This window comes from Eleginops maclovinus, chromosome 6, assembly GCF_036324505.1.
Source record: "Eleginops maclovinus isolate JMC-PN-2008 ecotype Puerto Natales chromosome 6, JC_Emac_rtc_rv5, whole genome shotgun sequence".
Classification (NCBI taxonomy): Eukaryota; Metazoa; Chordata; class Actinopteri; order Perciformes; family Eleginopidae; genus Eleginops; species Eleginops maclovinus.
Window position 1 is genome coordinate 2,218,174 of NC_086354.1, and position 22,826 is coordinate 2,240,999.

The 22,826-nt window shown below is 40.6% G+C and overlaps 1 protein-coding gene across 1 annotated transcript; it reads right to left on the reverse strand.

The window, feature by feature from the left end:
* Positions 1–20,910: 20,910 nt before the first annotated feature.
* Positions 20,911–22,240, reverse strand: ptf1a (pancreas associated transcription factor 1a). Its single transcript, XM_063886748.1, has 2 exons — positions 21,578–22,240; positions 20,911–21,334 (listed from the first exon to the last, which is right to left on the reverse strand). Exons 1-2 carry the CDS (start codon positions 22,179–22,181, stop codon positions 21,132–21,134), a joined length of 807 nt encoding a protein of 268 aa, XP_063742818.1. The 5' UTR covers positions 22,182–22,240; the 3' UTR covers positions 20,911–21,131.
* Positions 22,241–22,826: the final 586 nt, after the last annotated feature.

Below are 22,826 nucleotides of genomic sequence, written 5' to 3' on the forward strand. Positions count from 1 at the left end.
ATACTATTCCCTTGAAAACTATTTAAGAGCATAGATAAGTTGTATCAGAACATCATTTTTTAGGTGATGGGGTTTCAATTTAGCAATTGTTTTGGATTCCCATGGCATTTTGAAGAGCTATAGTCCCCAGAGGAGAAAGCTGAATAACTTGGTTGAATACCTTATAACTGGAAATCTAATGACATCCCCATTTGCCTTTATAGTACTTAGCATTTGCACTTAGCAAATGTTAGCATGCTAAAACTCTGAACTAAGATGTGAGCGAACATCATGACCATAACCTGCTAAGCATTAGACTTGTCATTTGGCCTATCTGCCAACGTTAGCATTTAGTTCGAAGCCTTGCTATGCTAATGAGTGACCTTTACAGGCTAGCATGGCTGGTATACTAATTGTGGATATTATAGCCTATATAGCCTAGTTTCTGCATTGGAGAGAGATATAAGTTCAGCTTGGTCACCAATTCAACAGTTTTGATAAAAAATATCCATATCAGACACAAGGATGGAATTGGTGTGTCTAAATTATTACATGTATAATCAATCCCCCTAATTATAACCTAAATTCCATAATCCTTACCCTTTGTATGAATTTTAGGGACTAGTTCTTCTGCAGAAAGTAGTTCCAAAGAAGCATAACATCTTAATGAGCCGATGGGATGGACACAACAAGAGGGAAAGGAGAACATATGTGTGTAATCTGGGTGAATTGACCCTTTAAATGACTGGACTTGTTTCAGTGAACAAAGTAGCACGGCCGCCTGTGAAAGCTTTACATCTTGTCCGTGTGACAGAGCGCCGACCGCCCCGGCAGACCGCTTCACTTCTGACGGTCATTACAGCTTCATCTGTGTGACTGCAGGCATATTGAAGTAAATCAGATGTTCCGGGGCTGACCTCCACTGCCCTGACCTTCACCTGCTTCTCCGACCACAGGCTTTAAATCAAACCGCTGCTCCCCATTCACAATGCTGGCCGTAGGTCCCAAAGAAAGGCAAGCACGCCCATTCACAAAGCAGGACCATGGGCCATGAGAAAGGACAGCACTAGCCAGGTCAAGCCGGGCTCTTTGTAGGAGCTGCAGCGAAGGGCACAGCAAGCACTAAATGCACAAATACTGCCATTCACTGGGAGGAGCCTGAGAATGGAAGAAAAACACACAATGAAACATAAAGAAACATACAAAGCAACGCCTCCTTAATCAGGATGTAGACTTAACGTGTTGTGGATGATGTCCTCACTGGGTCACATGTTATATATTGATTTGTAGTCAAATACTTAGGGATCAATAGATTTGCCAAGGCCACATTTCCACTGCTCCTTGGCTTATGGGTGACAGAAGGAACACATACAAGTCTCCAAGTAACACCTCATTAAAATAACTCAATTGAAATAGGTTAGTCATACTAGAATATTTCTACCACACATCATATTTATGACATTTCTGTAATATTTGTTTTTCTTGTCAAATGCATGCAATCTTTGACAAGAGGCCACAAAATACTTGTTACGTTTGTCTGCTAATTTCAGGCTGTATGTTAATGTTGAAATCTCACATAGTCAAACCTCCTGATAAAGAGTTGACATTCATCAGGCAGGAACTAGCATTCTATCATGAGTGTGTCCAGCTAAGGGTTGCTGAACCTGACTTGGAACACTTGACAAGGAAACCATAAAATAGATTTAATGTTAGAAAACAAGAAGGTTCTTACATGAGGCCACATTTTAGGACTTTTTAAAAACATTTGTTAGTCGATTTATAGTTGTACATTTATAAAAAACGGTGTTCTCAGTCTGGGAGGACTCTTTAGCTATACAGCCTTATTTTCTAGATTGTGTTATCTGTTTGTGCTACTATATACAGTATTTGTTTGAAATCAAAAGTTAGAAACATCCACTCAAAGAAATTCGATTGAGGTCTTTGTAGGTTTTCATCTGACAGAGACGGCCAAAAGACAAGCGGTGTTCTGAAATATTTTCATTAAACGTTCATAATGGCCTCACAAAATAAAGGGGCGCTCAACAAAACCCCCGCTTGGTTCAGCTCTTTCTCTTGAAGAGGTTGCCATCATGCTCTTTGTTACATTGGAATCAATTGAAAAATAAAAGGCCTTATGTAGACGCAGGCACTAACACAACTGCAAATAATAAACCCTCATGAGCAGATCTATAGGAATAACTGTTCATGATTTCCAAACCAAATCTTCTGAAGTAGAGCAAGAGCAAAAATAGGAAACAGACATGTGCAAACTTGGTAAAAAATAAAGAGCTACTGCATGAGAAGAAACGTACAAAAGTATAACACGTTATACACAATGCTGAAGTGATATGATAAAAACAATATTCATCATAAAACTACAAGAAGTCACCATTACCTTTCATATTTACATAGCAATACTGATGAGTACATATTCATTGGCCATGTGTTCCTTCTTCTTCTGTGGTGCCACACACGTTGGTTCCTCTCTTGTGTTTCACTGCAGAACATTTTGATACAAACAGATCAGGGTTCACCAGGTGCAGGTCCTGCTAAGCCCTACTCGTCTCGTCAGTCTTTTTCTCTCAGTCTATGAATATTCATACTGCTGATTCACTAACACTTTAATTTGTTTTCTTGGACACACACACACACACACACACACACACACACACACACACACACACACACACACACACACACACACACACACACACACACAAACACACACACACACACACACACACACACACACACACACACACACACACACACACACAAACACACACACACACACACACACACACACACACACACACACACACACACACACACACACACACACACACACACGTTTTAAAACCCTGATGTAGAATTACAATTATTGAACATTGAACCTCTTGAACAAATCCAGAATCCAGACCTTCTGTTAAAGCTTCAGTGTTAAAATACCTTTTTATTTATCTCCTCTGCCTGTCACCGTTGACATCTGGGGTGTTTTACTTGGGGCTGTGATGGAGTGGGACAGGATCAGAGATCGTGGCAGGGTTTCCTCCTGCAGCTCCTGATGAGGAAGCTGAGACTCACACTGAACCGCACAGCTGAGTTAACTGCAGTAATCTGCAGGCTTCATATTGACTCGCTGGTAATTGGTCTGCGCGCTTAATGAGCTTAGTTTACTCGAATAGCTCAGATAAGTCTGGGGGCGGTATTTAAGCCCCCTGTCAATATGGAAGCTAACTCAGCAGACTGAGCTATCAGATGCACAGAAGCCAACCCATTAATTATACCATCATAACCAGATTATACCATTGTTGGTAAAAAGACATGCTCAGAGATGTTTTAGGGGGGAAAGCTGTTTGTATTTGTGAGGCTGTGAGGGGATTACACAGCAACTGATAAAGTTAATTTAATTACATCAGCACCTCATGGAAGCTCATTAATATATGTGGTTATTATATGTTGCAGAGGTGCAAACAATGGGGATTTCCCCTCATTAACTGAATGGCATCTGATGATCGAGGCAATCAAGAACAGCTCGTAAACAGTTGTTACATTTTGTGAAAAAGATGCAGCAGCATGCCACTTTTATTTTAGATATGATGTTAAAATGTCTAAATCATAAACGCTTTCTATTCACAGCTCAAACTTTAAAACTAGCCCCAACCCAAACCCACTTTGATAAACCCTTTAAAAATAAATAAAACATTGCATACATTAATCTAAAGAGCTATTTCAATGAGGAAAGCCATAAGGTTTGCAAAGCATGTTTGTATTTTTATTTTGAATGCAACAAATGCACGTCTTTAAAGCAACATCACTTTGAAGCAAATATTTACTCATTTATGTATTAATTTAATTATTATTTTAAAAAAAAGAAAATGTAAAGATAATTTTTGGGCCACCAGTGCCTTTATTGGAGAGACAGTGTTGAAAGGCGGACGTAGGGGATGACTTGATAATAATAATAATATTGATACATTTAATTTTAGGCGCCTTTCATGACACCCAAGGACCCCGTACAATTTGTTAAATATGCTAAGAAGTAAAGCAACAGAACATGATAAAAACAAATCATGGTGAGTGATCCTTGGGTTTTTTAAACGTTTTTTCCCTGTTGCAGTCACAACATTTTGGTCTTTCATGCAGGAGAACGCTGGGAATGCTTCCTAGCTCATTGCTTTATGAGTAACCTTATGTCCTCTACTGGTCCCACAGCTCCCTCCCTCCCTCACTGACACTGGGAGTATGAATAGCTCAGCATACGCCCACATCTATCACCGCTCTGTGCCTTCAGACGCTGCACCATGAAAGATACAAAGTGACCGATTGGGCCAGTCGCTCAAACCCCCCTCCCCCTTCTATACACACCACCACCTCTACCACCATCAGCTTTGGGTAACCTCACATCACCCCAGTCCATGCACACACACAATCCCACACTCACCCACCATGACTCGGCCATGTGGTCTGAGGCCACCTCCAGCCAGGTCCCCCCCCCCCCCTGCACACACACACACACACACCCAGGCCCCCTCTCAGCTCATAGATCACTGCTGACACATCAGTAATTGCGCTGGGATAGATAAGAGACAGCGAACAAGACCCCGGGGTCCTGACACCGCTGAAAGCCAAGAACAAACACTGAGCGTCCACACTCTCGGCTGTCCCCTCTGTGTCTCGGTCCATCTGTTCAGAGCCGAAAGGACTTTAGTCTGAGCTACAGTCCTCATAGACAGCTCCGTTCCTGTGTGGTGGTGTTCCAGTGAGACGTCACACCTGCTGGGAACAGATTTGAGTCAGTCCGCAAGACTAAATACATCAAAGTAGGTTGTTCACTGCACCGGGTTCACCTGATAATATTGGCTGCTGTGATGTCATCATGTTTCCTAAAGTTTAATCCCATATTGCTCTGTCTTATGTTTGGATGCAACCACATTGCTTTTGACAAGTATTGAATCATGAATTGAAAGATTCCAGTGCTAACTCTGACACATGCGTTTTGAATTCTTAAGAGTTCTTGATCTGCTCAATCCATTATTACATTTAGCAGATGCTTTTATCTAAATCTACTTTCAATGATTGCAATCAACCATGAAGATACAAAATCAAACAACAAGAAAAGTGCAGATACTTTTTCTTCAAATAAGCCAAACTATTGAAGTGGAGGTGGACTAGTTTCAAATGGGTTAAACTCATTAAGGGCTCTTTTTAATGACCAATGGATAGACAAAAAAGGTGAGTTTTCAGTTTGTAGCGTAAGTTAAGTAGTTGTTCTCTCCACTCCAGAGCAGCTACACCTAAAGAAGTTGAATTTGCTCAGTTGCTCACTGAAAACAGGGAGGCTAGCAAGCTAACTTGGAAAAAGGTTACTTACTGCTACATTTTTGGATAGAGAAAGATTAGAGATAGAGAAACAAATTCCTTGTGAAATTTGCAATAAACTTTGTCCTGATTCTTATTTCCGACACCCTCTATTTGCTGCTTCTCGAATGACAGTATAGTCTCTTTTTTCATTCACATTATTAAAAATTGCGAGAATATATTCTGATTTTATTTTGTTGGCCTTAGGAAATTAGCAAATTGAAGGCTGTTGTAAATCAAGTTTAAACACTGGACAATTCATTAAAAAAGTAATTAAAGACTAATAAATTCTGAAAATAATCAGTTAAAATAAATAATCACATTACTTATGACACTCCACATCTGTGGATGAACCTTCCACTCAATTCAATGTTCACTCTGTTTTTACACATGCACCTGGCACCTACCAGTCCAGACTCCGTATTTCTTTGGGGGTCCGAATGGGATGTGAACCGGCAACCCTTCAGTTCAAAGCCCACATTTCCCACATTATCAATGTTGTCATTTGATATGATGTAAATCTTATGTCTAACCTTTTTAATCAACACACACGACACCTACTGCGCGTCTGTCTGTCCTGGGATCACTCTCTGTTGCTCTCCCTGAGGTTTCTTCCATTTTGCACCTTAATTTAAGGTTTCTTTGGGAGTTTTTCTTCAAGGGGAAGGACAGAGGGCCTGGTACACTGTAGATACTACAAAATGTGGAATTGATATTAATAAAATTTGATAATGGGGTAATAAAGATAATGTTAGCGTGAACTTGATAATGTTGCATGAAGGTTCACCTCTTTTTAAAGTCAACAGGTTGGCCTTACTGTTTTTACGGTTTGGGAAGTTTCTTTATTTTGATAATTGATCAAGTCACTTATGAATCAACTTATCCAAAATGGTGCGGTGGATGTGTGCCCTTCTTTTGCTCATCCTGCAGTAAACTCTCATATTTTACATCCTGATGTATTTTTTCTATCTTTTTTAACTTAACTCTATGTATATGTTCTTGACTTTTTGAGTACTGTACACACATTGTATTCCTCTTGGGATACCGTATGTACATGCAATAAAACACCAATGCAACCTTGCAATACATTTTATCCTGATTCTTATTTCTGATTTGCTTCTTCTCAAATTATATTATTTTCTCTTTTTTAATCACATTATTAATGTTTTGATTTTATTTTGTTGGCCTGAGGAAATTAGCAGGTTGAATGCTGTTCTTAATAACCTTGAAAAACTTAACAACTCCTTCAAAAAGTAATTAAAGACTCATCAATTATGAAAATATAACATCTATATTTTCACAGAAAACTTGTATGGACGTGTTTTCACATTAAGGTTCAAAAGCCAGTAAGGCGTAAAGAGGATCAGGGGGTTTAACTAAAAAAGCCAGCGAACACGTTGTTAGCAGGACATACAAGCGTGATAAATTTCCGTTCGTCTTTTGTCACTGAATACGTCTGGGCCCATATGCTGAACTACAAAGCTACGTGAAAGCAGCGTTTAAAAAGCCAGGCCTACCACATTAAAGCCTATAACAATCTCCGTTCATGGTAAGTTATCACTCTCAATTAATCACCTCCCACAATAGGATTTCTGATGTGTTCAAGCCCCCTGAAAGCTGCAGGTCAGGCCGAGGGCAGACTGACTCTTAGTCCCCCATTCTCCATCCCCTCTCGCCTTTCACTCCATCAGCCACTGCCAACTGAAGCGCCTTTACATTTTTCTTATTCCTCCAGCTCTAAAAGAATGAAAGAGTCGAGCATCACACACTCCAAAACAAACACGGAGAGATAAATGTAAGTGTGGGGATGATGGGCTTTATGTGCAGTCTGGCTGTCTGACGGGCTGAGAGCCTTTCTGCCTGATTAAAACCCCTCCCTGCTCATTCCACCGGGCCTGTGTTAGCCTATGAATGGTATTGTATTGTCAGGGCTCTCCCCATTCCTGCACTGCTGAATGGGTTTAACCACTGGTTTAGATTCAGTTACACGGTTTTGGTTGAAAGTGTACCCCTCCCACCGCTTTGGACTCCATGGTTCCCCTGACTGACCTGTTTAGAAGCCGCCGTGGAAATGTCATGTCGCCCCTCCCATGGGCCGGACCCGACATTCACTTTGATAGGTAACAAAAAAATGACTTGGGATGGGATTGAACCAATGGCTCTTTTTCACCACAATGAATTATGGTGGAACAGGGTGCTGATGCAGGACTTTGAAGTGGAGGATGCGGTGATTCGCTGCTTTACCAAACACAGGACATAGGCTACATTGATGGGGCTTTGGTGGGAAGTTAAACAAGTCCTGCAGAAGAACGGTTTATAGCACAAATAGGATCCTTTGTTAATAAATATACAGATAATAAGCTCAACAGTTCACATACTAACACTACTCATTAATAGCCCACACTGCGAACAAAGTAATGAAGTTGTTTATCCATCTTTACCTTATTTTTGAAAGAAGTAAAAAAAATGTCCCTGTGTCAATTACAACTTGAAATGAATAATAATCCAGTGGAATTAAAAATGTATTGATGTCATTCATGGAAAAATAAGATTTGATGTATTTTAAAAAATCTCCAAAGGCTGATCTTTATTCAACATAAAGGGAATGCTAATGAATTGTGCCTTTACCTTTACTCTAATATCCAACTGGTCAAAGACAACACTTATATAGCTTGGAACTTTGAGGTTACAGAAGTAGTAGGGTTTATTAATGTAATAAAAAGGATTTAGAAAACAAGTAATGTATTTTATGCAAGCAGTACAGGAGAGTGCTGTTTCATATTTTAATTGTATCAGATGTTTTCAGCTCAACTGGGGTGGAAAAATGTTTTTAATTAACCAGGAAGTCAATGAAAGTCAATGAAGACTCAGGGTAAAGTTAGTTTGTGGGCACAGTGGCGACTTTGGGTATTCATAGGTATCAGAGCGCTGAAAACATGTGACGCTGATGGGGCATTTATTCATGCTTTACTCTAGTCTGGGATGTCCAGCTCTTTGTAGAAGTTTATTCTATTCATCGTGACAATGTACGGGCTAAAGAATGGTTAGTCTGACAACTGTCTGGTCCGTCTGTCCAACAGGATGGCCGGGATCATTTTGTATGCAGAGGATGAACCCCTGTGTTTTGGTTACCCCTGGGGTCATATTCTCTGGTGTTCATTCGATTGTTCATAAACCATCCAAAGGTAATAGGCAGTTGAGCCACAAAATGTAACGAGTGCATTCATGTTCCCCAGAAGATAAGCTTGTTAATTATTTTTCAGTGTTTAAAATATCAACAAGTTGTGTTTTCCTTTCAACAATTCTATAACTTTCATCGAATGCAAATGCTCAATGCTTAATTTTGCTGCCTACTTATAAAGGACAATAACAGGGCATTGGACAAGTCTTGTTTTCTATTCAAATGTAATTTGCTGGGTGTATTTCTTTCTTTACACGATAGCAAGAGACAAATATTAAAATGTGTCTTATTTGTTAAAGTTAACCTATGTTTTTAGCGAGGAATCAAATGCTGCAAACTCCAGCTCCCCGATTCTCTTATTCACTATTGTTGAAAAGAATTTGACAAAAAAAATGTTTTAAAAGTTTTAAAGGGGCATTTATGATATTGAATTGTGATATTTGTGCTGTTTACCTGTGTTACTGCTGCCAGGTACCGAAAAGTTGACTTTAATGAAATGTATTATGTCAATAGATTTCAGATAACTGTATTAGGTTGGTTGAAAGCAATAATATTAAGTTGAACCTGATATTTTTATCTCAACCTAATATTATTGCTTTCAACTAACCTAATACAGTTTTATGGAAGCTGTTGTTCAGTGTGTACACTGTAGAGAGTGTATGTGTGTGTGTGTGTGTGTGTGTGTGTGTGTGTGTGTGTGTGTGTGTGTGTGTGTGTGTGTGTGTGTGTGTGTGTGTGTGTGTGTGGTACACAGAGGAATGCCAACAGGCTCTTCACAGGAATTCCCTCAGTTACAGCTCACAGACTCACCATAAAGGCATGATGCAGACCTTTTCTTTACTCTTATTGCAGTTGAAAAAGCTAAAGGCAGATAGTCTCTCCCTTCATTAAGTGTATGCAGCCTGTGTGGAGCTGCATGTTGAGGCCTGATGCCCCCCTGCTGTGTTGAAGGACTTTTCAAATTCAAATTGTCAGGACCCACAAATAACAGTTTGCTTACTTAAAGAACTGCAAAAAGCAGCTCTATTCCAAGAAAACACTCCAACGTGTTTCCTGAACCCCCCCCCCCCCCCCCGCCTCAGCCCCCTGGTGCGCTGCAATGCGACAGGCCTGTAATCCATTAGCTGTTCTCTCTTCACGAGGCTGTCAATTATGCCGACAGTGATCGGGGATATGACCGCTTTATTAATTTTATGAACTGATCCAGCTGCCCTCCTCCTCCGCTCACTGCATCACTAACAACTAGTAACTTAATAACTAAACATTTACTGACAGTTATTAGACTAATGTCTTGTACTTCAACTCCCATCACAACATGATGGCAGCTCAACAACCAGCATATGACATTTGTTTTTTAATCAGGATCAAAATACTTCATATATCCAAGGAGGATATTAGGTTGATCCTTTTTAGAATAAAAACATAAAATAAAACACAAGAAGATCATTTTGCACAGGGACGAAAGGATTTGTCAGTGTTAACTTTATTAAATCCTTTAAAAAAAATGTTTAAGGTGAGCTTACTTAATGCTGTCTAACAAACTGTGTAAACAATGTAAAGACTAACAAAGTGTGTAAAGCTGTTTATTTCATTCATTCTTGGAATCAGCTGTACAACTCTAAACCTTTGATATCAGAAGATGAGTAATAAAAACTAGTAAAAACAATATGTTTTCTAAAAGGCTTTGTGTGTCCTTTATGTGGCTCTCACACATCCCTGCGTCCCCACGGAAACAGACTTTAGGTATATTTTACAGCCTGTTGAAGCAGCTCAGGAGGGTTTCCTACTTCACGTCTGCCTCTCCTTTCACAGCCATACTCTATTGGTCTGCCAGAACAACACATATAGTGTAGGCACCGAGGCTCGCTGTAAAAGTAATTGGTTTCATTGGAAAGTGGATAAAAAGCGGTGGCTGGTTGCAGAGGACTTCCTGCCGAGTTTGACCGCTCCTGGGTTAATCACAGTCCTTCTGAGGCTGGAAGCTGTCCCAGTCTGCTCTGGCCACCAGCCACCCAGAGCCGGATCAGCTGCAGGGACCAGAGGCGATACTACATCACATTACACTGAGCTGAGGCTTTTATCCAAAGCAATTTACAACTAGTGCATTCAAACATGAAGAAACAAACTCAAAAAGCACCTTTTTTTACATTAACCTTTAAGAGATACTGCAATGGCTCATATATTCCAACCCAGGATTTAGCATCACAAGGGCTCCCTCAACAAAAAGCAATGGGTTTTTTCCTTCGGATTTTTGAATATTGCATACAATTTGATCTTTTGCAAACACATATTAATGAAACTTTCACTTTTTTTTATACATGATCCTTTAAGAAGCCTAACCAACTGCTACTTCATTGGCTTAAAACTGAGTGGTGCAGTGATCATATATTTGAGTAGGCCGACCCAGGATTTAGCATCACAAGGGTTTATGAACCTTGCATGTTTGTTCAGAAGGATAATCTCCACAGACTAACACCAGTTTATGATTGTTAAAGCATATATGCAACCTCTAGAAGTAAGAAGCTAATGTTATAGCTATACAAACTCCATCTCTGTCACATGACTGCAAGTCACCGCCGCTAAGCTAAAGGTGGTTAATGCTCGGCTTGATGACGTTTGATTTTGTCTTTGTAAGCAACTGCTAAGTTTTTAAATTCACCACTCGGGTACTGACATGTTTTATCTTGTAAAACAAAACGTGAACACATCTTCAGCTTGTGTTAACCTCAGACCTTAAAGCTTCCAACAAAAAACATGTTACAACAAAAAACGTTTGCCTTTGAGATGAGGGAACCTGAAGTGGCAAAATGCTAACTCATTTTTAGCTCAGTTATGTTATGAGAGGGGCACATTTAATATGGGACAGAAGAGATTAAGACAATGTTCAAGATGTCAACTTTTTTTTCCAGTATTATGTCATAAAATACCACCAGTTGAATCTGAGCCAGTAACTTTACAAAAAAAATGCTATTGACATGATTGAATACTTAACACATTCCCGTTTACTTCAGCTCAAGTCACAACAGAGTCTTTGTAACTGAGGGACTGGCCCCTGTTGGCCCCCTTAGAATCACTAAAGACTCCACCATAACCAGCTGCGACTTACACATTAATGCCTTCATAATAATAATTTTTAAAAAACACAGCGACATTTAATTTATTCTGAAATGGGCCCTTACGTTTAACAATGAACTTTAGTCTTGGTACTTAAATGGCATTACATATCACAGCAGTGACCAGAAATGTTGCTTTGCTGTGTTGTGGAGAAGCCAAAGACGCATTTCCATTGAGGATTGACCATAAAGACAATCCATATGTGGATTGTGCAAGTTTCCCCGAAAAAATCCTGCAGTCTCATCCATCATTCAACAGACTCATTGGCAACTCATGTGTTGATGTGCTTTACGGTTATCACTGTTTCCTCTGCTTATGCTGCTAGTTTCATTAATATATTCTGCAGATGATACTCTCTGAGTCTCCCCAAAATGAGTGCCAAACGACAGAGTGTTTATCCCTTACCCTGGGTTCTTTCAAGGAGGAGACCATCACTCCTGGAATGAAAGATTGAAAAGTATTTTCTCAGGACCTTCAAATCCAAATATCATCCACCAAAATAACACCTTTTGACAAAAGCTCTTTCCATTATTCAGTCAATCATTGCCACTTCCTTTGAGTTCACTTAAAGTTATATTTCATCAGGGATTTGACTGTACTGTGGATACTCTGCAGATTCATTTACCTGCAACTAATTAATTCACACTACATTGTGAATATGTTTAATACAATCCGAAATATTTAATTTCATAATTTTATAATTTTGTCTGTATTTTCTCAAGAGAATAACCTAACAATACACACTTTCCATACATTTCTCTTAAGAATTGCAACTTTTAAATACTAGGCTACTTTTGCATGCCTTTTTGTCCTGGACGGTATCTTTATTTATTCTGAAAAAACACCATTACATAAAAGAATATCTGCAGGTCATTCAGTATTTTAAAACTTTTTAACTCTCTCTCTCTACTGCAACAACAGATTGCTTTCCATTCTTCTAAATGTGACCAAACATGTGCTGCCGTTCCAACTCCATAAACTCAGTATTTTCTGCATGCAGGCTTTTGTTTTTGATTGATTTGACGTGCGCATAATGCTGACTTTTCTCCATCCCATCGGCTGACTGAAACGGCCTTTTTGTGCCACTTGACTCCCTCACACACACACAGCTGCATTTGTCTTGCAAATCCATCCCCGCTGTGCCGCGTTCAGATGGAGGAAAAGAGAGCAGTCGGACATCAGTGAAGTTCAAGCCAGCGAACAAGCGGAGAGGCTGTTCCATAGCAGCCGCTTTTGTGGATATCATAAGGAGAGCTGGTGAAAAATGATGCATGCTTTTACACCTCTGAAGCCTGGCAACTGACAGAGCAAGGGATGGGCATTTGGGGGGTGGGGGTATAGAAACTTTTTTTTTAAAGTTCCCTTCGCTGGAGGCTGAAGTCAGTGTTGGAGGGGAACAAAGAGCCCCGGTCTGAACGGTCCTCTTTGCGCACGGCGGGGATCAGCAGCGCAGAATGTGGAGATGGATGGAGACGCACACGTACAGACGGCCGTGACTGAAATTTGCATATTTGTAATTTATCACTTTTTTGTTGAGTTTTTCAGGGATTAAAAAAAAAAAGAAAAGAAAGAAAATAAATCATTTGTCAACGCGTTGAGCTTCAGAACCAGAGGAGGGAAGTAACTAAGTACATTTACTCAAGTACTGTACCTAAGTACAATTTTGAGGCACTTTACTTGGATATTTCCATTTTATGCTACTTTATACCTCTACTCCACTGACATTTATTAAACAGCTTTAGCTACTTTTAACAGAACGCTTCTCTGAACATTTCTACTATAGTGGATTAACTCTTTGAGTCAAAAAAGAGTTACATTTTAAAAATATTTTATCAAAAGTCAATAAGAACTTTGTTTGTCTACAAAAATAACAAGCTACTTGATGCAACAATAGTATGTAGAAATGTCACATATATAAATATAATTATATACACACATAGATAACTTTTTTCTGCACAATGATTACCTTTATTTTTATACAGAATTTTGCTGAAAATACGTTTTTTATTGTTACTTCAGTAATATCTTGAATACAGGACTTTTACTTACTGTAATGAAATATTTTGACAATACTGCAATGGTACTTTTATTCATTTGAATACTTCTTCCACCACTGTTCAGAACATTGAACAGGGCTGAAACCACTGCTAAACGTTCATCATTTCTCTGAAAATGCAATAGGAGGCACCTTATTCATAAGGCCTGCATTTATGTATTTATTGCCTTTGTCTTCTGCCTAACTCTGGAATCAGTCTGCTTCATTTCCATATCTTTTCAATAGGGCTTCCTCATGAATGGACTGTAATATTTCATGATGGGGCACGCAAAAGCTGTGCACAATGCCTCTCATATCCACCCTGCTTTCAGTCGCAACAATGATCATAGCAAGACGTCTTTATGGCTAATTCATTCAAAGGCCCATCTCCCGTCCTCCGGCGCGGAGGTCAGCCCGCCGTGTTCCGTCCACCGGGGGGAGGGGGTGGGGTTACAGAGGCGGCCAGCTGGCTCCGTCACAAGACGCCGCGCACAACCACACAAACACACATTTTACTGGCTGTACCGAGCAGGCTGTTATTTATTTCTGAGGACACAATACAAATAGGGTGTCCTTATGCTCATAGTGTGTTGTGGTGTGAAGTTGGAGATAAAAAAAGCTCGAAACACATCCTGAAAAAAAAATCCAAAATTCAAAGAAGTTAGATGTGAGCTATTTCCCCGAAGAAAGCATTGACATGTTTCCAAAAAGGTCCATCATTTTCAAAAACATCATTACCAGTTTAAGACGTATTAGGTTTGCTATTAAATAATAAACTACGAAAAACCTGTATCAAAAAGTTTCCCTTTTAAACGTTCAGATATTTGGACACTCGAGTGCTGAAAATGCAAAAACAACATCAATGCAAAGAAGTTCTCTTGTCAAATCTCACTTTATTTAACTCCCATATAAGTGGAACTGTTGGTAAAGTGATTCTTTTGAATTTATATTGTAAATGTGTATGTGTGATTTGGAGCACTTGATGGAGCGTTCGTTGCTTCTCTGAAGGTTCTCTTCCCGAAAGACGTGTTTGGACACATAACTGGTGCTGTTGGTTGAACACATGTCTGCTGTGCTCTGATGGAGGAGGCAGACGCAGTCAAGTGTCGGTTCATTATCCCAGCGCGCAGCAAACGCACCATTACGCAATAAGGGCACACTGGAAACACGCCATCAGCTTTTACGCATGAATGCACTGCCTCCAAAATAAGAGTTAATGTTGAGAATTCAGATTTTAGAGAAAAGTTCCTTGTTAAAAAATTTAATTGGACCTATTTTTAAGAGTGTTCTCTCGCTTAAAGGATCATTTGTTGTGTACAATACAAAGAAAATATACACTCTATTTCAATTATAAAACAACATAACAATAAATCATGAGAGTGATGCAAAAGTTATATTTATGGATAATTAATGTTGTTTTATTGTGGAGTTGTATTAGACTCCATGGACACACACTTCTGTCCCAGTGTGTCCATGAGTTGTTATGGATATCCATGCGCCAAAAGACTAGTTCTTTGGAACATATCAAAGCTGACGCATCTCTCTAGTTCAAACATATAAAGTATTTCCCTAAAATGCAAGACAGGCGTGTCATTAAGAAGTAAACCCCTTCCTCTGGTTATTTACTGACTCATTCTTCTCTCCCGGCCTCCCTGGTTCTCTCAATGGGGAAAGCTGCTCGTGCGCCCCGGAGCCACTTGTTGCCGGCGCATAAAGTTGGAGCTTTCAAAAGTTAAATATCCCCAAAAGAACAGAAGTTAGTATCTCAAGGGCTTCACGGGGACAAAAGACCAGCGCCTTACCATATGCTTAATGGCTACAGCCGTCCAGCCTTTATTAAAGGCAAAAAGTGGTCCTTTAAAAGTTGGAAAGGCTCCTTTATTTGAGTTAGATGGAGCACTTGCGCACAAAACCAGAAGCGCGCATTGCCATTGACTCGCCCCCTTTCTTTCTTTCAGGAGTCTGAAGCGGCCACCGTCATTGCCCTGTTTCACTCCAACATAAGCTTTTCATCACCGGGCTTTGTTCTCCGTGAAAGTAATGCTGCGAATCAAAGAGATGACAATATTTTCCATCAGCTTGGAGACCCTGGACAAGAGCCCTCGAGCTTTGGCAAAAATCAGGGCCGGTTATTCATCCTGTCACTCCGCACCTGTGGTCCCGCATTCAAAGTATACAAACCTGTCCCTATTAACATTAATTATTCACAAACAACACAAAGGGTGAAACAGAGCAGGTTGAAGTCTGTTTATGGCTCCTAAATGTTTTATTCCTCTGAAGATGTGCCCAAAGCTTTTCTCTCTCCGAGTGCCTGTCTCTCTTTCAGCCTTGAGTAGCCCTACACTTTCGATCATACAATCGTAGCATCTGCTTAATCTTGCGGATAAAAATATGACACAAAACACAGCTGATAAAGGATTTTTAAAATCCTGGTAATGAGTGATCAACGCGGGAGATAATGGAGAAGGATGGTGAGAGCCGTATGGCGCGGGGGGCACCGCGGTTTGCTCTCTTGTGGAGAAAGCACCAGGTGATGGCGAGGAAATCACCGTTCCGAGGAGGAGTACACACCAAATCCACCTCCTTTCTCCTCTTGAAAAAAATAGCAGACATAAATTTAATTGGCTTATCAAGGCGCGGCGAAAGGACCTCGCTGTTAATTGGCTGTGGGGGCGCACAAAACAAACGTAGCGACATGTTTAGGCTGGCTGGCCCGCGCAGCGCTTTCAGCCCGGTGTCACGTCATTGAAAATGTGTTTTATTATTGCAAAACGTCACATGCTTTACAGTTGCCATATTGTGTCCCGGACAAAAGGCTGATGGAACATTAAAGACGCGGAAAACGGTGCCAACCCGTCTCGAAGACACTTGCAAGGGCCTCTCTCTTTGCTTGCTTTTAGGCAGCTGCTGTCCAGGGACTCAGCCGTAAGGACATGAAAAGAGACAAAGTTTGAACTACCAGGTGCATCCCCGGAGAAACACGGCGCGCAGCGATCTGTTCCAGGGAGCCTCATAAAGATGTAATTTAGATTGGAAGGTCACGTCTGAAAGAAAAGAGCACACGGGGAAGGGAGAATGATCCCAGTTCACTCCCCTCTCTGCCTCCCTGTCTCACACCCCCTCTGCTTCCTGCTGTCTCAGTACACACTTGTTGGTAACAGCAGCTCCTCTCACATCAGCCTCCCCAAACAGGAGAGCTCTGATCCGGCATGGCGTGGAGCTGAGAGTCCGGGCAGTGCAGCTCCACAGCTGACACACTGATGCTTGGCAGGAAAGAACCCATTAATAATGATGATCCCAGGATCTGTGTTTCCAAAGCGAGATAATCTGAAAATCAAGCCGATTTGTGGCTGTTAGTGCGTCTCTCCCTGCGCGTTAACATACGGGCTCCGCGGCTTAAAGCGGATTTAACAGCTTTAGAGGGGCCTCTTACTTTCCTCTCATTAATGTATCAGTCAAAGCTGTTTGACTAAAGCTTCACACCTACACTCATCCCTTCCACAGCAGAATTGTTTGACATGATGGTTTTTTCATTTATCACCTGTTGATTTAGTTTTTGGAAATGAGCGCAAATCAATATGTACAGCCGCTGGTGCGTAAAAGTGCCATTTTCTGCCTCTTCCTGCAAATGTCCTTTAGCAGTATGACTACACCGCGGGAAAGCTCTGCCATGAGGAGCCAAAAAGCAACAAATGTCTCTGCGGGAGGGGGGGGGGGGGACATGTCTCATTGATATTCTCTCTGCAGTGTTGTACAGACCAACAGTTCCACAATGCTGCGCCGCTGATTCAAACCCTTTATCATTTATGACTTCTTTTTTTTGACATAAATCAACCTCCATGAAAATGTTCATTGTAATTCTTGAAACCGCTCAATTTTTTCATGTTACATTTTACAACTTCAAATAAAAGATCCACCCTTAATGAACTCTGAACTCATAGAGATTAAACCTTAATCTGATTTAAAAAATCAATCATGATATTTTTAAGTAGCTTTTAGCTCTTAAAGAACATCAATAGATGCTGAAGAAAATGAGTTATTGATTTACGGTTTAATATAATACAATTAATTTGCAGTGAGTTTACTCATTTGAGAAATATTGTCTGTGTTCTAAAAGTCCAGAAAACGTATTGAATATATCAAACGATTATAATGTTTAATTAATATTAAAGCATTTTTCTAATTTGATATTTCAGTAGGCGGAGAAAATATATGACATTCATATATTTCCAAAATATTACGGATGAAAAGGAAAAAAAGCATAAAAAGAAGTCTATTTTTAAGATGATCTACTTCAGAGTAGTGCATACTGTGCAGCAGGTAGTTTAATCTTTACATTCAATATTGCTATTTTAATTTTGACATCGATCTTTTAAATGACTAAGTGGATCTGGAATGTATAAAAAATGAAGGTGTCACTTTAGATTACTGGAGTAAATTCATTTAGTCTCTGACATCTTCATAATGATTAAAAATACTTAAATTATGCATGTTTAAAGCTTAAAATGTAATTTATTTAAAACAATTGTATTTCACATATGAGTTTCACTTCAGTAATTCATGGTTTTGTATCAGAATTGTAAAGTGGGATTGTCAAGATTTTAAACGATCTCACTTAGAAATAAGGTTAAAATCAGATGTATTTCCTCCTTTTTCTGTGAAATCCGAATGTATTCTCAGTATGCTGAGTCAAATCTAAAACATAATAACGTATTATAATATTGATTCCACACTGTGGCACTCTAATGTAATCACCCTAACATTATCCTGTCGCTATGGAGCGCGCTCCCTGTCTAAATGCTGATTCAGCGGCCTGTGAGCGCAGCTCCGACTCTTTCTCCACCAAATGACCGCTTAACGCGCCCTCTAATGCCCGGCCTGCTGAGAACTGAAGTTAATAAAAGCTGTCACACAGTAAACTGCTCGCATCCTTTAAAGCCTTGCCAAGCCCGCAGCCGGAGTGACAAGATAGCCCGGGAGTGTTCCAGCCGTTCCTTCCGCACCAAAGGATCTCTGCGCTGCGCACTAACAGCCATCAGCGGCTCAAAGGCGTTTAGGTGCAAAAACACAATGCTACCACTGTTTTAACCCCGGCTCTGCTGCAACAAAAAGTGGAACCGAGGCTCCTGCCAAAGAGATGAAGCTGCCCAGCATTCACTCTAACATTTGACTTTCCAATGGCTGTAATCGGATTACATGCTCCTGTCGCGCTTGAGGAGCGGACGGATTCAAAGAGGAAGCTGGGGAGAGAGAAGAAGAAAACACTGCAAGAACCTTGAGGCTAAAAAACAGAATAAAGTGGCTCCCTGTAAGAAAAAAAAAAAAAAAAAAATCCAAAATTTGGCTGAAACACATCAATAATAATTGTTCCTCAGAACCTATTCTGTCTGGACCAACTCGTGTTTAATATATTAGATGTACACGTGTGCTAATTAAACACACCACATAGAAAATATTGAAATAGAAATGTGAATAATAATATGAAGTTTAAATAAACCATATTAGGTTAAAGTTAATCTTAACTTACTTTTCTACTACTCTGCTACAACTCGTAGTTTATTGACATAATATATTAAAGTCAATGTCTCATCGTTTCAATGGATCTAAAGATGATTTTACATGACAGATAGTTCACAATATGCATCTCTAAGAAGTCATATGTTGCAACTGACCGGACAGCTGCAACATGTTTAAAATACATTACCTTAACCTTCTTGTCTCAATGAGCAATGTATAATAAAATAGCATTATTGATCGCACAACTGTTTTACAATAGTGAATATAAATAAATCTGAGCTAGCCCACCTGTTGTGCTGGAGCTTTTTAAAATCCACTCTCCTTGCAGCAGCATGTCCCCTCAGCCTTGTGTTTGCAGCTCTGGGGGCAACATGGTTCATATATGCGGGCTGCGGAGTGCCGGCGGTGGGGGCGGCCACAGAGGAGGCCGTGCATGGGGACACATGTTGGAGAGATGCCGCTACCACGGGAAAATGTGTCCCGGCAGCACCTGGCAGCACAGAGCCGCATTCAACAGCTTCCCACCATCCTGTGCGCGCCCGCGTGCGCTTTAAACACCTTCAGCTGTTGTGGGTATACAGGCTGCTCATTAGCATCTCATTAGCATATTTATGTCACAATATGTGGCTGTATTAACTGTCTAATTCTTCAATCAGACTGAGGGGAGACTGGGGACAGTCGCAACACTTTTAGCTTTTCTCCAATTCGGTCTAGACCAACAAGATGTGTGCTAATTACCCTTACCAATTAGAGATGAATCTATATGACAGGTTGTTCAATATATACATTTGAATGTAAGAAAGTCAGATGTTGACCCCAACCCTGGGACAGTTGCAGCACACATTAGTGATGGTTGCATCATGTTTAAAATGCTCTATATTTCACTATATCATTTTGCCTTTATTTCTCAATGACCATAGTATTCTTACATTATGTAGTTTTATTTATTTATACAATCATAAAATAGCATTATTATTGCCCAACACTGCAACTGTTTTTCTTTACAGTAAATGTGACCTGCAACTTTGGTTGTTTGATGAACTATCCTCTATATTTACCTCACGATCACATAATCCAAAAAGCAATATTAATTTGTATTTTGGGATGAAATGCTTCATAGTGATGTATCAGCAGTCTTATTTATGGACATAAATAAAGATCCTTATAATAAAACAACAATAGGTTTGACCTCGTTATGTAGAGGTTTGGAAATAACATGTTTATGATGCATTTTATTCTAATCATCAGTTTTTCACCTACAAGCAGTAGGCAGGACATTTGTGTGATTAAATGTTAGGTTTCGGAATGAAAAACGTTGCTTTTAAATATGTTCCATCAAAGGATATTTCCATTAAAACCATTTGTCCTACTTAAGTCAGTAGGATTTTATTATATAGCACCTTTAAAGACAAAGCATCAAAGTGCGTCAAAGGGAGAAGGTGTAAGCTTAAATATTTTTATTAAATCTCACTTATTAGTAAAAATCTGTGCTTATGAACTTTGTGCAGGGAATTTCTTTCAAACCTATTTTGCATATTAATTATAACTTTCCAGGCTCAATATTACCTTTAAGAATCGTGTCACAATGCTAAACATCTAATTTCATACGCCACTTTGACCAAACATATGCCAGAAAAATGCAGTTTTATCAGTAAGTGCTTTTATTCGCAGTTTCATTATAAATATAAATCATTGTACAACAATGTAAACACTTTTTCTCTCATTCATTGCATTTAAATTAAAACATATATTATCACTCGTGAAAAACAATAAATACATGATTGCCAGTTGCGGAATTACAAAATAAAATTATCAACATGATAAAACTATTTACAGAAAACTGTACAGTGAGCTCACATGGTGTCCACATTTCTTTTTGCAATGTGCCTTCACGTGCACATTCATATTCTCCACACTAACAGTGCGTTTGACAGAAGGGGGTGTTCAGGCCACCAGGCCGAAGGGAGGCTCGTTTTCAATGTCTGTGAGGCCCGGTTTGTTGTGCAGTTTTCGGGGGTCTTCGGGCGTCCACACCTTGGCAGTGCGGATGATGTTCTGCTCGCGGAGCTGCTTCTCATCCGACCAGGACAGAGAGTGCCCAGCCAGGGGGGGGAGGCCGTAGTCTGGGTCGCTGGGAGAGGGAGACCCTGGGGAGAGAAGACAAGAGAGGAACATTAGTATCAGTTTTATTTCTCATCATATCTATAAGCATGTTAAGACTTTTCGGGTGTGCATAAATAAAACATAATGCACGCAGGGCATTTCTGCAGAACACTATGCGCCAAAAACTGGACATAGATGTTTAAAAAATCTGATTCAAACAATGGTCCGCCAGCTCTACCAAACAATCTATACAACGATCTGGGTCTGATGTTTTGAGGTGAACTTACTTGTTCCTCTGTGGCAGATGATGATCTTCTTGGGTTGCGCATGCGTCTCGCTGCTGGAGTTCCTGATGGGCAGGTCGGACTGCACCAGCTCGGCGAGGAAGTTGATATACCCGATAGCGAGCCGCAGCGTGTCCACCTTGGAGAGTCTTTTCTCGTAGGGCAGGGTGGGGATGTGTGTGCGGAGCCCCTCGAACGCGTCATTGATGGACTGCATGCGGCGCCGCTCCCTAACATTGGCCGCCTGTCTGAGGTGCTGCATCTCCATGTCCGACCTCATCCGCCTCCTGCGCTTCAACGACGGCCCACCGTGGTGACCCATCCTCGGGGACAGCTCCGAGGTGCTGTCTGCGCAGCCGTACGAGAAGGTGGAGGAGGAGGAGGAGAAGGACAAGTCGCCCATGTCGTAGTCTCCATCCGCTCTGCCGTCTTTGCCGTAGTAGTCTTGGAAATGACTCGTGAGGAAGTCCACGTCCTCATCCAGAAAGTCATCCGTGTCCAAGTGTCCGTCTCTCGAGGACTGGTCCGTGAAAAACTCGTCATCGTCGAAGTAAGGAGGGGAGGAGAAAGAGTCGAGTCCAGAGAAGGGGTCCAGCACGGTGTCCATCTTTGTCCGCTGCAACAATGAAGCTCTGTTTCTGTTTCTTTTATCCGCGCGCTGCTCCCTGTTCACTCAACAGTTAGTTTTAGTTGTAAAACAGGCACGCGAGGATTCTTTATAGCGACATCCATAGTCGCGTGCCGCTGGCCGGGAGTGCCAACCAATCACAGCTCTGTCCGCGAGTCGCACCTCGAGATAATCCCCCACAGGCCACGCCCCCTGTCTCTGCTGAACTAACATCTCAACTCCGCGCGGACACCGGCTGCTCCCTGCTCGAAAGTGCTCTCGCTAATCACTCAATTTAGTGTTTCTTTTTATAACAGACTCACATGCTTCCTGTGACAGGTTTAAAAGAATGAGTGTGTGAAGAGACTAACAATATATTTCGTATGACAGCGGCTTTTATTGACTGAACATTGCAATTGACTTACTCCTGCTACTACTTATTGCACTATTTTATGTATTTTTCTTTTATATCTTAAGTATTTCTGCTGCACTGTAGACTTTCATTAGGCATCTTTAACAGAACAAACATTCATATTACAGTAAAAATTATTATGTAGAACGAGGTGGCTCAAAACTATGACGTCACCACTCCTCAGTATATGATGTTCTCTGCAACAGGTGTATCTACCCACCTGTGCAGTTACC